This window comes from Pelophylax lessonae, assembly GCF_965119305.1.
Source record: "Pelophylax lessonae genome assembly, chromosome: 3".
Classification (NCBI taxonomy): Eukaryota; Metazoa; Chordata; class Amphibia; order Anura; family Ranidae; genus Pelophylax; species Pelophylax lessonae.
Window position 1 is genome coordinate 467454949 of NC_138770.1, and position 17097 is coordinate 467472045.

The following is a 17097-nucleotide window of genomic DNA, read 5'->3' on the forward strand; positions in this document are numbered from 1 at the left end:
TTTCTGGGGACAACCCCAGATTTTCTTTTAATTTCTCTTTTCAATTTCAGTATTCTTTATTAAAGTTTATCTAAATGACAAAAAGTAAAACAAAGGGTAACACTATTTGTCAGGCTTGGATACATAATAAAAGTATTTTCTAGAAATTTACAAATTGCATAGTAGAAACCTCAGGCATAATGAAGTAACATGAATGATTCAAGAATATAGAAGAGAAGATGAAGGGTGCCGTCACTCCCCCAGACACCCCCAATGGGAACATACTGTCCCTTTTGAGGGCCGAGATAACACAACCCACCCTTGAAATTCTAAGTTCTTCATTAAAAATCTACACACGAGAGGAGCAGGTGTTAGAGTAAGCTCATCCTAAGGGGTTATGTAGGCTTGGGTAAGTTTGGTACATCTCTAGTGGAGACAGGTACGGTCAGGTACTCGCAATTATGATTTACTTTGACTCAAACTAGATACGCTTGTATCGGCAGAGGTGTTCTGATTTTATTTTGTGTGGGACCTATATGAATACCTGTTACCTTAGGGGCTGTATGGATCACGTTTGCTAGGGGATCTTTTTTAACGCAAATCTGAGTGGATACAATGGACAACCTTGTCTGGAGCCATTGGTAATTCTAAGCTCAGAGGACCGAGCTCCAGATTTAAAGACTTTGGCTGACGGTTGGGAATAGAGCGCTAGTATGGCAGAGATAATTAGACCTGCAAATCCAAACTTATTTAGGACAGCTTCTGGGTACCCCCAGTGCACATGATCGAAGGCCTTCTTGGCGTCTAATGTCAAGAAGAGCGAGGGGGTTTTGTGTATTTCGGCATAATTTAGTATGTTTAAGATTCTCCTTGTGGTGTCAGTGGCTTGAGGTCCTTTGATGAATCGCACTTGGTCTGGGTGGATTAAGGATGGTAAAATGTGTAGTAATCACAGAGCTAATGCTTTTGTGTACATTTATCTGAGTTAAGAAGTGATATTGGTCTGTAATTACTAGGGAGGGAGGTATCCTTGTATGCTTTAGGTATAGTAGTAATAACTGCTTGTAGCATTTCTTTAGGAAGTTGACCTTTGGTCGTTGCTAAGGTATATAGGTTTACTAGATGGGGGGTCAATGTGTCTAAAAAATTTTGGAAGTACGCGTTGGGAAATCCGCCGATTCCTGGGTTTTATATTTAGGTAAACTAGATATGTATTTCATTTCTAACTCTGAAATGGGCAGGATAGTGTGGATAGTTGGTCTTCTTCAGTTAGCCTGACGGTTGAGCAGAAACTATCCTTGAGCACTATCAAGGGTCAGGTTTCAGCATTAGCAATCTTCTTTCAGAAGCCTTGGGCTACTCATTCCTTGGTGTCCAGGGGGTGCGGCACTTGGCTCCGCCAGTGCGCGCGCCCTTACCGCCCTGGGATCTTAATTTGGTGTTTGTCGGTTCTTCAGAAACCTCCCTTTGAAAATATCAGGGAGATTCCCTTGCTTACATTATCCCAGAAGGTGGCCTTCTTGGTGGCTATCACTTCTGCATGCAGGGTGTCAGAACTGGCTGCATTATCATGCCATTCCCCATATCTAGTGGTTCATAGGGATAAGGTAGTTCTTCATCCGAAGCCATCCTTTCTTCCTAAGGTGGTTTCAGATTTTCATCTGAATTAAGATATTGTGCTACCTTCCTTGTGTCCTAAGCCCAATCATCCTCAGGAATATGCGTTGCATTCCTTGGATGTGGTTCGGCAATCAGGGTATACCTGAAGACTACGGAATCGTTCCGTAAGACGGATTCACTTTTTGTGATCACGGATGGCCCCAGAATGGGGTTGCCTGCATCTGCCGCGATTATCTCCAAATGGATTAGACAGACGGTGGTACAGGCTTATTCTATTAAGGCAGGGCTCGACAATTCCCGGGCGCCAGGTCGCATTGGCGACTAGAAACTTAGTCCGGGCGCCTAGGATTTCAGCCATCTCCTGTCAGGCATCGGGACGCCGCTCTGTGATGCAGAGATTTGAAATCCCCGCGGCTCCTATCCATAATGTCCTGACAAGGCATTTTAATTGGTCAGCATCCTCACATGGACGGCGCTGACCAATCAGAACCGGCTGCCTCTTCTCCAGTCTCCACTGTCAGCCCTCCTCGTTGCGGACACCCGACACATCAGGTAAGAGTGCTGGGTCTGCAGCTGAGCGGTGTGTGAGCCCGGTACAAGGGGTGGGCGGATCAATTTATTTTAGAAAGAGGGGGCGTAGAGCAGGTGAAGTGCTGACAGTGTGTTGTTTACTGGGCAACAAGTGACTTCCGCCGGGCGCGCTACAACACTGCAGAGCTGTAAGAAGGATGTGCCGAGTGCACTCCTGCACTCGGCACAAGCCTAGGACCCGGCCTTCACTTCCCTGCCAGGCAGAGCCGCAGGGTAATCTCCGCCTGACAGATGCTTACGAGTCCCGGCAAGGCGCGACGTCACCGGGAGGCGGGATCGGAGAGCACCATAGAGAGCCGCCGGGAAGGAATCAGCCAGCCAGCCAGTGCATCCGAAAAGTAAGCAGATTTGCATCTGCAGTTGAATTGGCATACTCTGGGTGGGGGGGCAGAGGTTATATAATTACAATGGTAATATGCAGCATGAGGGGGTTAATGTATTGCCACTGGTCACTAATGAAATGCAAATGAACCCCTTTGTGCTGCATTAGTGGCATTAGTATCGGTGTTCATTTATGCTGCAGCATATAGGGGTTTATAAACACTGCCACTAATGCAGCACAAAGGGGTTAATTTTCTGACAGTGGTCACTAATGCATTAGTGACCAGTGGCAATACATTAACCCCCTTCATGCTGCATTTTACAAATACCATTGGTAATTAACCACTTGCCCACCTGCCGCAGTACATATACTGCAAAAGGGCTGTAACTACAGGACCTGCAGTGTACCCATACATCACTGCCTGTTTAAGGCGCATGCCCTCACCCGTCAACTCCCCTGGGAGGGCTCTGTACAAAGGGAATGGTTGCTTTGTTTCTTCTCCCTACTAAGCAGGGAAAATAAACAAATCAATCCGCATTAAAAATCAGCACACAATACATACATTGCACATTGTTATATACACTCTAGAAATGTGCTTTAAAATGCATAGACATGTGTGTGGGGGAGCAGAGCAGGCCATTTTCTGAGTGTATAGGAGGAAGGTGGAGGTGGGGGAGTGCCACACTTCTGGAGAATTCTTCTGTACACACCATAGAGCTGTACATATACACATCTGCCTGAGACTTTCACTCTCTCCCCCCCTCTCTTTCCTTCTCTCTCTCTCACCCCTCCCCTTCTTTCCCTTTATTTCCCTTTTATTTCTTTCTTTCTTTTTTTTTCTGGGCGCGGGGCAGATTTTTTTAAAAAAACTGGCTCCTAACTTTTTTAGCTGGCTCCTAGATTCAAAGAAAATTTGTCAACCCCTGTATTAAGGGTCGGAATCCTCCGTTCCCTGTTAAGGCGCACTCCACTCGAGCGCTCAGTACTTCCTGGGCCTACCGCCATCAGGCGTCAGTGGTCCAGGTGTGCAAGGCGGCTACCTGGTCGTCGGTTCATACCTTTACAAAATTTTATAAAGTTGATGTGATGGCATCGGCGGATGCCGCATTTGGCCGCAAGGTTTTGCAGGCCGCAATTTGAGGAGACCGGTGGTCTACCTCGAGGGTTTTTTTTTCCGTTGGAATTTCAGTTGAGTCTCATTGTTTGATTGATGAGCCTTTAAAACTTCTAGTTGGCACCGGTTGGGCCTTCTAGATTGGATTTTGATTTCCATTTTCCCACCCCTCATTTGTGGCACTGCTTTGGGACGTCCCGAGTTGATATTAATCAAGGAGGACTATGTCTGTCAATGAGCGACAGAGAAAAATGGATTTTTGTAAAATCTTAATGTAAAATCCTTTTCTCTTAAGCTCATTGACTGACGTAGTACCCGCCCCTCTGTTTTTGAGTTGGGTTGGGTTAAATTCTCTAAACACTGCTTTGTGACATAACTGATTTGCTGTAGCAGGAAGTGAGAGGATATACCCTCTGGGACTGCCCCTAGGGTGTGGCCAGAACGTTTTCTTTCCTGTCTAGTCCTACTCCTGTAGAGGGCAGTATAACCCGAGTTGATATTAATCAAGGAGGACTACGGTAAGATTTTACAAAAATCCATTTTTTTTTCTTCTCTCGATCAGCGGGAGGAGAAAAGAGAGCCGGTAACCAGCTTCTGTTACAGGGACATCGGTCCCAATCTGTGCCCATCGGTGTCACTTAGGTGGCACTGGTAAGTAGCACTAGGCTAGTGCTGCCTACCAGTGCCCAACAGTGCCACCTATTGGTGCATCCTCATCAGTGCTCAACAGTGCCGCCCATCAGTGCAGCCTCATCAGCTCACATCAGTGAAGGAGAGAAATTACCTATTTGCAAAATTTTATAACAAACTTTTTTTTTTTTCAGAATTTTTGGTCTTTGTTTCTTTACTAACAAATAAACCCAGTGGTGAATTTTGTTTGTATACAGTGTTGCATTACCTTGCAATTGTCATTCAAAGTGGGACAGTGCTAAAAGCTTAAAATTAGCTTGGGCAGGAAGGGAGTATAAGTGCCCAGTAAGCAAGTGGTTGACTGATTTGGGCACTATTATGCTTGAAGTAAAAAAAAAAAACTTTGGAAATTGCGCCTCATTGTTTTGTGCTGTTATTGCACTACATATTCGATGTTTATGAACAGGTTTACACAGTCTTGCCATGTGCCTACATCGAAATACATTTACTATATATATATATATATATATATATATATATATATATATATATATATATATATATATATATATATATGTGTGTATGTATGTATGTATGTTCTTTTCATTGGTTTGTATATACAAATAGGGATGGAGGCTTGTTTTTCTAATAAGGTGTGCTCCGGAACATAAACTTCTCTCTCTCCCTCATATATATATATATATATATATATATATATATATATATATATATATACAGTGGGTACGGAAAGTATTCAGACCCCCTTAAATTTTTCACTCTTTGTTATATTGCAGCCATTTGCTAAAATCATTTAAGTTCATTCTTCTTCCTCATGAATGTACACATAGCACCCCATACTGACAGAAAAACACAGAATTGTTGACATTGTTGCAGATTTATTAAAAAAGAAAAACTGAAATATAACATGGTCCTAAGTATTCAGACCCTTTGCTCAGTATTTAGTAGAAGCCCCCTTTTGATCCTAATACAGCCAGGAGTCTTTTTGGGAAAGATGTAACAAGTCTTTCACACCTGGATTTGGGGATCCTCTGCCATTCCTCCTTGCAGATCCTCTCCAGTTCTGTCAGGTTGGATGGTAAACGCTGGTGGACAGCCATTTTTAGGTCTCTCCAGAGATGCTCAATTGGGTTTAAGTCAGGGCTCTGGCTGGGCCATTCAAGAACAGTCACGGAGTTGTTGTGAAGCCACTCCTTCGTTATTTTAGCTGTGTGCTTAGGGTCATTGTCTTGTTGGAAGGTAAACCTTCGGCCCAGTCTGAGGTCCAGAGCACTCTGGAGAAGGTTTTTGTCCAGGATATCCCTGTACTTGGTCGCATTCATCTTTCCCTCGATTGCAACCAGTCGTCCTGTCCCTGCAGCTGAAAAACACCCCCACAGCATGATGCTGCCACCACCATGCTTCACTGTTGGGACTGTATTGGACAGGTGATGAGCAGTGCCTGGTTTTCTCCACACATACCGCTTAGAATTAAGGCCAATAGTTCTATTTTGGTCTCATCAGACCAGAGAATCTCATTTCTCACCATCTTGGAGTCCTTCAGGTGTTTTTTTTAGCAAACTCCATGCGGGCTTTCATGTGTCTTACACTGAGGAGAGGCTTCCGTCGGGCCACTCTGCCATAAAGCCCCGACTGGTGGAGGGCTGCAGTGATGGTTGACTTTCTACAACTTTCTCCCATCTCCTGACTGCATCTCTGGAGCTCAGCCACAGTGATCTTTGGGTTCTTCTTTACCTCTCTCACCAAGGCTCTTCTCCCCCGATAGCTCAGTTTGGCCGGACGGCCAGCTCTAGGAAGGGTTCTGGTCATCCCAAACGTCTTCCATTTGAGGATTATGGAGGCCACTGTGCTCTTAGGAACCTTAAGTGCAGCAGAAATCTTTTTGTAACCTTGGCCAGATCTGTGCCTTGCCACAATTCTGTCTCTGAGCTCTTCAGGCAGTTCCTTTGACCTCATGATTCTCATTTGCTCTGACATGCATTGTGATCTGGAATGTCTTATATAGACAGGTGTGTGGCTTTCCTAATCCAATCAGTATAATCAAACACAGCTGGACTCAAATGAAGGTGTAGAACCATCTCAAGGATGATCAGAAGAAATGGAAAGCACCTGAGTTAAATATATGAGTGTCACAGCAAAGGGTCTGAATACTTAGGACCATGTGATATTTCAGTTTTTCTTTTTTAATAAATCTGCAACAATGTCAACAATTCTGTGTTTTCCTGTCAGTATGGGGTGCTATGTGTACATTCATGAGGAAGAAGAATGAACTTAAATGATTTTAGCAAATGGCTGCAATATAACAAAGAGTGAAAAATTTAAGGGGGTCTGAATACTTTCCGTACCCACTGTATATTTATTTAGATTTTATTTATTTTTTTAAATTATATACTAAGCACTGTTTTTAATGACATCGATAGAAATGCTGTAATGAACGTGACCAGGCCACAGGTGAACTCTAGCAAACTGTATACAGTGAAAACAACCTATTTGACACGTTTTGGAATGTGCTTTGCATTACGCATTAATGTGAGTCCTAGAGGTTAATAAACCTGTATCAATACATGGTATTACATGCATTGACGTGTTTATTTATTTTAATTGATATTGGAAAATGTATCTGGCAGAAAGACTAATGGGATTCAGACTTTTTACAGATTTTTGTGTTGAATCTAATTAATTTCCCTTCACAAATCTCTACGATTACAGGGTATAGCAGTTCGCTTGTATTTTTCCCTTCAGTCACATTCAAATTTTTAAATGTGAGCAGATGTGTGCATGTTACTTAAAACTTGATGAATTTTTATGAATACTTGAATTTGTATGGCTTCTCTTATAAACTTTTCATTCAACTTTAGCGCAAAAAGAATTTGCCAGTCTCAGTAAAAGGTGGACTTACCATGTATCTATCTATATATTCTGCTGATCATTGCAAGTTTAGATTAAATGTGTGGCATCATTTGTCTCAAGATTATACAATGAGCATGTTTTGCTAAAGTGCAAATCTTTTTCTAGAATTTAAGCACTGCATTCCCAATACACACATTCCTGCAGTGTTGGCTTTCTTCAACTAGGAATGGTACAAAACCATATATATATATATATAATTACATAAGCAGCAACATTTAAGTTTTTAAAGATCCTTCAGTGTTTGCTCAAAAACACTGTTCTAATTTCTGTAACCAATTGGTCTTTGTGGCATTCCTTCCATAGATAATTTCAGGGATGCTACATGGTTCAGTGCTTTACAGACACTTTAAGGAATGTATCTCTGTGGAACCTGTGTGCTTTGAAACTTTGTACTTTCTGGAATTTTAATTTGGTTACCCTTTACTGATAAATGACTTAATTTACCAAGAGTCACAAACGTTTCCTGAGATAGTGATCTGCCTTTATTTAATGCCTATGTCTCCTATGCTTTGTAGGGTAAACTACAATGGCTGTTTGAGATGGCATTATTTGTGAAGCACAAATAGTAATATTGTAAGACCATAGTAAGGGGCAGACATGATTGTGGAAAGCCTGTACTCTAATAAAATAACCTATCACAATCATTACTGTATTAGAAAAGTGAAACCAGCAAAAAGTGGTGGTGATTTTTCAGAAGATTTTAGTATTTTGGGTATACTAACATGTGAGCACCAGTGGAATGAAACCGACTGGTTTAAAATATTTTAGCACTTAGCTTCCCTGCTTACCTTTTTTCTTTGCTTGTGAAAAATGAGTTGGTGTGCAGGTCCAAGTGGTGTTAGTAAAATATTTGCTTTTCTGCTTGTTAGAAACACTTCCCTTTTTCACTTTGGTAGAGGAAACCTCTTTTAATATTTTAAAGAAATGTATTGTTTCACTATATAGTAATGTTTTTTGCTTACTGATTTTCAAAAACCATTAAAAGATGTATAGGTTTTTTTAGATTCATACTTACCTAGGTGGTCGAACACCACCGATCGCTCGGTTCTCAAAGCTCCCCAAACAGAACGCTGCTGGCCATCACTCTCTGCTCTGCTCCCACCTCACTCACTGGAAGGCTGGGCTGCGGAGGGGACGGCAGGGGCCGGCTCAGGCTCTCAGTGGCTCACTGAGAGGCTGGTCCAGGCATGTGGGTGGATTCCAACTCTATGGTTGTGGTGATGTCCGAGCCTGGATCGCTCTCTGCTGAAACCGGGTCACAGGAGTGCAAAACAAACTGCACTTCTGTGATCCACTGGAGAAGTACAAAAGTACAGCCAAACAAGCTTTGGCTTAAGCATTAATGTATGTTTCCTTTCTTTTGGAAGAGTAAAAAGCAATTTATTTTTGTATTTTATGCTTTTTTTTTTTTTTTTTAAGGATTTGGAATTTCACGGAGTTATGAGATTTTACTTCCAAGACAAAGCTGCAGGAAATTTTGCAACAAAATGCATCAGAGTCTCAAGTACAGCCACAACACAGGATGTCATAGAAACACTGGCTGAAAAGTTCCGTCCAGATATGAGGATGTTGTCATCTCCTCGATATTCTTTATATGAGGTTCATGTAAGCGGAGGTCAGTCTTTTATTACATAATGCTTTTTTCTTCTTGATGAATATCATTTTTATACCCATTTCATATTTTTGCCTAAAATGTTACAGCTTGATCACAACTTCTAGTATGGGTGGAAAAAACTGATCACAACTTCTAGTATGGGTGGAACAAATCCCCCCCCCCCCCCACACAGTTATGTTAAAAAAAAAAGTAGTAAGAGACAACCACATATAATGTACTAGGAACAGTGTATGCCAGTCTGACCCATACATTCAATATATACATTACAAACTTTTATTTATAGCATGGTCAAAGACAGGAAATTCCCTGTTGCACACATTAATTCCTGTCTCTGGTTTTGGGAGGAGATTTTGGTTTTACAGGGATATTCTGAAGTGGGCTTCCCTAATCTGCTACTGTAGGTAAGTGTTAAGCAATGTAACATCTAAGATCTAGCTTATTTCTGATGTATAGATGAATTTGCAGGCTGTAATGGTTTGAAGCATTTGTAAGTGAATTTAAAAAAATTCAAAATGACCCATGCCATTCCTTAACAGTACCTGTGTCTACAGGCTGTGTGTGCTAGCTAACATCAGTTTAAAGTAAGTGTAGTGATTTTTCCAAGATTAGTGCCCGTTGTAGAGCATTAGCAGTTCACACATTGAATTAAAGTATAACTAAAGGCAAAACCTTTTTCTTCAATAGAGTGGAGAGGGATCGGAACACCTGTTCATTTTTGTGGCCTGTGCTCCTGATAGGGAGATTTAGTGCCGGTCCACACTAGCGCGACTTGTCAGCCTGACAAGTCGCGCTCCCTCGCGGTACATTGACCGCTACAGGACCCGTTCTAACAGGAGCGACTTAGAAAAAGGGTCCTGTACTACTTCGGGGCGACCTCGGAGCGACTTGCATAGACTTCCATTATGTGAAGTCCCTGCAAGTCGCTCCGAAGTCGTGGTGCATGGCAATGCACAAGTCTCCCCCGAAGTAGTACAGAGTCGCTTCGCCTTAGTGTGAACCGACTCTTACCCTCTCTATTTGTCCTATTTACCATTATCATTGAAAGTGAAAGAAAAAGAAAATCCCAAATTTTGATGTTGTCACCAGAAAAGTAATGGAGGCGAAATCTTCCAATATGGACACTAATTACGGTGACCAGCGGGTCCCCAAGAAATTCCCCTAAGTTGCAGGGATATCCTCTGACCTCCTGTTTGACTATGGTACAGGAAGTGAAGGAAAATCTATGCGATGGGACACAGATGGGGAAAACAGACCTGACGGGTTATAACCCTCTCTTACTCTTTAAACTTTTGTTATAGTTCTCCTTTTTGATGCATTCTTTGATTTGCCCTTAATTTATTTATTTTTTACTTGTATTTTAAAATTTTGAAGAAGAAAGAAGACTTGATGTTGATGAAAAGCCTCTAGTGGTTCAGCTCAACTGGAACAAAGATGACAGGGAAGGACGGTTTGTGCTCAAGAATGAAAATGACATTCTACCACTGAAGGTACTGATCTTTCATGGAGCATTTATCATTGTTAGACAATTAATATCTTACTATTGTTCCATTTGCTGTGGATTTCTTGTAACATTACCAGTGTGGAATAATATTCAAATGTTAACTTGCACAACTGCAAAGTCTGAAAAGCATTGACTGTTTGTAATATAGCCATTTTTGTGGATCTTAGGCTCGGTTTCCACTACTGCGGCTACGAAGTTGTGCTACTTCTAGCGCGACTTCGTAGCTAAAGTTGTTTGCGGCTTTCAGTGAGACTTGTCCCTCATTATAGAGGGAAGTCGCACTGAAGCCGGCTCAAAAGTAGTGCACGAACTACTTTTGAAGTCGCCGCAACTCAAGTCGCGGCAGTGGAAACGGGCCGCATTGAAATCCATGGCTTTTGACTTGCTGTGCGACTTGACATGTGTCAAGTCGCACAGCAAGTCGCACTAGTGGAAACCGAGCCTTAATCGCCAGTTCTTCCCATATAGTCATTGTTTGCTTTTGTTTAATCTCAGGAAATTTAGGTTTGGTTGCCATATATCTGAATCTGAAAGATTGTGCAGCCAAATCTGTTAATACGTTCATATGTGAACCCGAGCCTTAATGAAGGGAAGTGGAAAACCTTAATGCAAATAGTAATCTAGATATTATTAGTAAACACAATTTTATTGGATTAGGTTAAGTTCAGACCCTGTGAATGTCAGGCATGCTCACAAAATCATGCGCTTTCCTGGCACCTAAAGAAACCCTCTGCCCTTTAGCAGACGTGGGGTGGTGCCATTAATTCTTAATAGCACCTTCGCACATCTGCAAACACACGCACTTTCACATGTGCCAAAACGGTGATGCAGCAATGTGCATTTTGTTGCTGCACAACTTTGAAAAATGGTCAAGGACTTGTTTTTTACATTTCACACTTGTAGGGCAGCCTCTTGAAATGAATGTGCTGCCCCCTACACGCAGCAGGTGTGTTTTGTTGCACCTGCATGGGGTGAACGGAAGCCTAAACAGAAGCAGAAAACCCAATTTAATTGCTTGCTGACTGTATAACATGGATATACTAGGTACGTGATCTGGCACTTCCAGGTAGGAGGCGCGTGCCCATATCTGGCGACCCAGCCGTGCTGTGATTAAACACAGCAGATGTCCTACAGCGGGTGCCGGCCAATGGGCTACGCCGATTTTGTCATGAATTTACACAGGACAGAGCCCTGCCCATGTAAACAAGGCAGAGTCCTGTCCTGTCAGCAATAAAGTAAAGGATTTTTTTTTACCAGCAAAGCAGGGAATACAATCCCTTACTTGCCTTAGTAAAAGCACCACACACAGTACACCAAAACACTGGCTAGGCATACATTTAACACTTTAATTGCCCTAGATGTTTAACCACTTCAATACAGGGCACTTTCACCCCCTTCCTGCCCAGGCCAATTTTCAGCTTTTAGCCCTGTTGCATTTTGAATGACAATTGCGGTCATGCAACACTGTACCTAAACCAAATTTATGTAATTTTCCCCCCACAAATAGAGCTTTCTTTTGGTGGTATTTGATGACCGCAAGGTTTTTTTCTTTTTTGCTAAACAAATAAAAAAAAAGACCGAAAAGTTTGAAAAAAAAAAAAGTTGTATTGTTTATGCTATACAATTTTGTAAATAAATAAGTTTTTTCCTGCACTGATGGGGTGGCACTGATGGGGTGGCACTGATGGGGTGGCACTGATGGGGTGGCACTGATGGGGTGGCACTGATGGGGTGGCACTGATGGGGTGGCACTGATAGGCGGCACTGATAGGTGGCACTGGTGGGCACTGATATGTGGCACTGATATGCAGCATTGCTGGGCACTGATAGGCGGCACTGCTGGGCGGCATTGATAGGCACTGATAGGTGGCACTCATAGGCGGCACTAATGGGCACTGATAGGCAGCACTGATGGGCATTAATGGGCACTGGTGGGCAGCACTGATAGATGGCAATGATGAGGGGGCTCCCTGAGCCCTGATTGCCATCCCTGGTGGCCATAGTGGGCATCCCTGGGGTCATTGGTGGGCATCCCTGGGGTCATGGGTGGGATCTAATTACCAGTGCCGACCCAGCCCCCCCCCCCGTCAGGAGAGCCGCAGATCGGCGCTCCTTTACTCGTGCCTGTCAAGCACGTACTGAGGAAAGCCGATCAACGGCTCTTCCTGTGTACTATGTGACCAGCCGGGATTGGACACGGTTGGTCACATGGTAAAGAGCCTACGTTTGGCTCTTTACCGAGATCGGAGATGCGGGGAGTCAGACTGACACGCCGCATCACCGATCGCCGCTCTGCATATGACGTCCGGTCAGGATAATGCAACCACATTCCCGCAGTCATTTGCCTATAGGGCGGGCGGGAAGTGGTTTACCCCTTCCCAGCCATTGTTGGAACAGTGACATATTTTGCATGTGCATGTTTGCATAGTGCATATTTTTAGCACTAATCACTGTCATCTAATTTAATTGCAATTTAATGCCACAGGTTCCCAAAAAATGTCAAGTGTCAGAATGGCCGATGTAATATCGCAGTTCCGCTATAAGTCGCTGTTCGCTGCCATTGCTAGTAAAAAATAAATAAATAGGAATTCCAGTATAGATCCCATAGTTTGTAGACGCTATACTCTTTGTGCAAACCATTAATATACGCTTATTGGGATTTTTCTTTTTTTTTTTTTTAATAGAACACTCATTTAAAAATAAATAAAATAACTAACTACTTGTTCCTGTTTTCAAGTGAAATACAGCTTTTGTATACACTTTCAACTCTAACACACAATGGTTAACTTAATCACCGAAATTCCCCCCTTCATGACCAGGCCATTTTTTTGAGATATGACACTGCATTACTTTAACTGACAATTGCGCAGTTGTGCAACACTGTACTCAAACAAAACGGATGTCCTTTTTTCCCCCCGCACAAATAGAGCTATCTTTTGGTGGTATTTGATCACCACTGCGTTTTTATTCCTTACACTATAAACAAAAAAGACCGACAAAAAAAGCAAAAACTATATTTTTTACTTTCTGCTATAAAACATCCAATTAAAAAAAAAAAGTAAACAAAAACACATTTCTTTTTTTAGACCAATATATATTCTGCTACATACTGCTACAAGTAGTTAGTTATTTTATTTATTTTTTAAATGAGTATTCTCACAAAACCAACAGTTTATTTCATCTGTTGTGAGAGTGGAGGAACATTAAATGCTGTGTAGCTGGTTTCTACATCACTCTCTTGTTGCATTAGTGTACAAGTGTATTACAAGAGCTGGCTCCCATGGATAAGCAATGGGTCAGCAGTAGTGTTGAGCGAACACGGACTGTATTATTCGTGTTCGTACCGAATAATTGGATTTTTTGTACCCGAACACGGACACGGACACTTTACTGTATGTTCGGGTAAAAATCCGTGTTCGGTCGTTTTATTTCCGAGTTTTGCATGCTTTGGCGCTCTTTTCATGGCGGGCTTTCAACAGCCAATCAACAATCGTTTAACTGGTGTGCCTTAAGCCATCCCAGCCATGCCTGCAAATGTCTCAGTAGCTGTGATTGGCCGTCTGAAGCATGTGACCAAGTCTTTATAAGTTCGAGGCAGCCGCAGCGGCGTCATTATGCTGCTTAGATTCAGGGACAGAGCACACATCAACGTGCTGGCTGCTGATTAGGGAAAGATAGGCAGGAAAAAATCATTTGTGTCCGGATAGAATTGAGGGACAGGTCGGAGTGTTTAGGCAGGGCGAGTTGTAGGCATTTTAGGGATAGAGTCTGCTGAATTATAGGGTCAGTGTCTTCTACAAACTACAATCGATATTGCTGTGTGGGGGGTGGGGTGAATCTGCACTCAATCCTGATCTACGATCTCTTCTCAATCCTGTTAGGGACAGAGTCTGCTGAATTTTAGGGAAACTGTGTTCTACAAACTACAATCGATATTGCTGTGTGGTGTGGGATTGGAGATAGGCAGGTGTCAGTGATCCACATCCATTTTTCTGTGTGTGAGCTGCAGTGAACACAATCTTTTTGGGCTGCAGTGAACACAATCTTTTTGGGCTGCAGTGAACACAATCTTTTTGGGCTGCAGTGAACACAATCTTTTTGGGCTGCAGTGAACACAATCTTTTTGGGCTGCAGTGAACACAATCTTTTTGGGGTGCAGTGAACAAAATCTTTTTGGGGTGCAGTGAACACAATCCTTTTTGGTGTGCAGTGAACACAATCTTTGTGGGGTGCAGTGAACAAAATCCTTTGTGGGGTGCAGTGAACACAATCTTTTTGGGGTGCAGTGAACAAAATCCTTTTTGGGGTGCAGTGAACAACATCCTTTTTGGGGTGCAGTGAACACAATCTTTTTGGGGTGCAGTGAACAAAATCCTTTGTGGGGTGCAGTGAACACAATCTTTTTGGGGTGCAGTGAACACAATCTTTTTGGGGTGGAGTGAACAACATCCTTTTTGGGGTGCAGTGAACAAAATCCTTTTTGGGGTGCAGTGAACAAAATCATTTTTGGGGTGCAGTGAACACAATCTTTTTGGGGTGCAGTGAACACAATCTTTGTGGGGTGCAGTGAACACAATCTTTTTGGGGTGGAGTGAACAACATCCTTTTTGGGGTGCAGTGAACAACATCCTTTTTGGGGTGCAGTGAACAACATCCTTTTTGGGGTGCAGTGAACACAATCTTTGTGGGGTACAGTGAACAGAATCTTTGTGGGGTGCAGTGAACACAATCTTTGGGGGGTACAGTGAACACAATCTTTGTGAGGTGCAGTGAACACAATCTTTGTGGGGTGCAGTGAACACAATCATTGTGGGGTGCAGTGAACTCAATCTTTGTGGGGTACAGTGAACACAATCTCATACTTCTGAAGGTTTGAGGGTGCTGCCTGTTCCATACTCCCCCTACTCCTCATCTAGCCTTTTAGGGGTACAAACAATAGTAATTGGGGCCTAGTGTGGTTGTGTACGTGTGATATACATACACTTTTTTGGGATCATATTTTCTATTCCGCTATTTAATCAAAAACCTTTGGGGATCAATTAAATTGGGGGATAGTCTGTGTTGGTACGTGTGAGAGAGATCCACCTTTCCAAGTTGTTGGGGTTCATCTCATACTTCTGAAGGTTTGAGGGTGCTGCCTGTTCCATACTCCCCCTACTCCTAGCCTTTTAGGGGTACAAACAATAGTAATTGGGGCCTAGTGTGGTTGTGTACGTGTGATATACATACACTTTTTTGGGATCATATTTTCTATTCCGCTATTTAATCAAAAACCTTTGGGGATCAGTTAAATTGGGGGATAGTCTGTGTTGGTACGTGTGAGAGAGATCCACCTTTCCAAGTTGTTGGGGTTCATCTCATACTTCTGAAGGTTTGAGGGTGCTGCCTGTTCCATACTCCCCCTACTCCTAGCCTTTTAGGGGTACAAACAATAGTAATTGGGGCCTAGTGTGGTTGTGTACGTGTGATATACATACACTTTTTTGGGATCATATTTTCTATTCCGCTATTTAATCAAAAACCTTTGGGGATCAGTTAAATTGGGGGATAGTCTGTGTTGGTACGTGTGAGAGAGATCCACCTTTCCAAGTTGTTGGGGTTCATCTCATACTTCTGAAGGTTTGAGGGTGCTGCCTGTTCCATACTCCCCCCTACTCCTAGCCTTTTAGGGGTACAAACAATAGTAATTGGGGCCTAGTGTGGTTGTGTACGTGTGATATACATACACTTTTTTGGGATCATATTTTCTATTCCGCTATTTAATCAAAAACCTTTGGGGATCAGTTAAATTGGGGGATAGTCTGTGTTGGTACGTGTGAGAGAGATCCACCTTTCCAAGTTGTTGGGGTTCATCTCATACTTCTGAAGGTTTGAGGGTGCTGCCTGTTCCATACTCCCCCTACTCCTAGCCTTTTAGGGGTACAAACAATAGTAATTGGGGCCTAGTGTGGTTGTGTACGTGTGATATACATACACTTTTTTGGGATCATATTTTCTATTCCGCTATTTAATCAAAAACCTTTGGGGATCAGTTAAATTGGGGGATAGTCTGTGTTGGTACGTGTGAGAGAGATCCACCTTTCCAAGTTGTTGGGGTTCATCTCATACTTCTGAAGGTTTGAGGGTGCTGCCTGTTCCATACTCCCCCTACTCCTAGCCTTTTAGGGGTACAAACAATAGTAATTGGGGCCTAGTGTGGTTGTGTACGTGTGATATACATACACTTTTTTGGGATCATATTTTCTATTCCGCTATTTAATCAAAAACCTTTGGGGATCAGTTAAATTGGGGGATAGTCTGTGTTGGTACGTGTGAGAGAGATCCACCTTTCCAAGTTGTTGGGGTTCATCTCATACTTCTGAAGGTTTGAGGGTGCTGCCTGTTCCATACCCCCCCTACTCCTCATCTAGCCTTTTAGGGGTACAAACAATAGTAATTGGGGCCTAGTGTGGTTGTGTACGTGTGATATACATACACTTTTTTTGGATCATATTTTCTATTCCGCTATTTAATCAAAAACCTTTGGGGATCAGTTAAATTGGGGGATAGTCTGTGTTGGTACGTGTGAGAGAGATCCACCTTTCCAAGTTGTTGGGGTTCATCTCATACTTCTGAAGGTTTGAGGGTGCTGCCTGTTCCATACCCCCCCTACTCCTCATCTAGCCTTTTAGGGGTACAAACAATAGTAATTGGGGCCTAGTGTGGTTGTGTACGTGTGATATACATACACTTTTTTTTGATCATATTTCCTATTCCGCTATTCAATAAAAACCTTTGAGGATCAATTGAATTGCGGG

At 42.6% G+C, this 17097-nt stretch overlaps 1 protein-coding gene across 12 annotated transcripts in view; it reads left to right on the forward strand.

The window, feature by feature from the left end:
* The window catches only part of AFDN (afadin, adherens junction formation factor), a 438519-nt gene that overhangs the window by 95086 nt on the left and 326336 nt on the right, over positions 1-17097 (forward strand). For 9 of the 12 annotated variants that reach the window (XM_082249807.1, XM_082249808.1, XM_082249806.1 and 6 more), the window contains exons 2-3: positions 8604-8799; positions 10171-10286. In XM_082249807.1, coding sequence (XP_082105933.1) covers positions 8604-8799; positions 10171-10286 — 312 coding nt within the window. The remainder of the gene's footprint in view (positions 1-8603; positions 8800-10170; positions 10287-17097) is intronic. The other 3 variants (XM_082249810.1, XM_082249809.1, XM_082249814.1) reach the window with 1 other exon arrangement.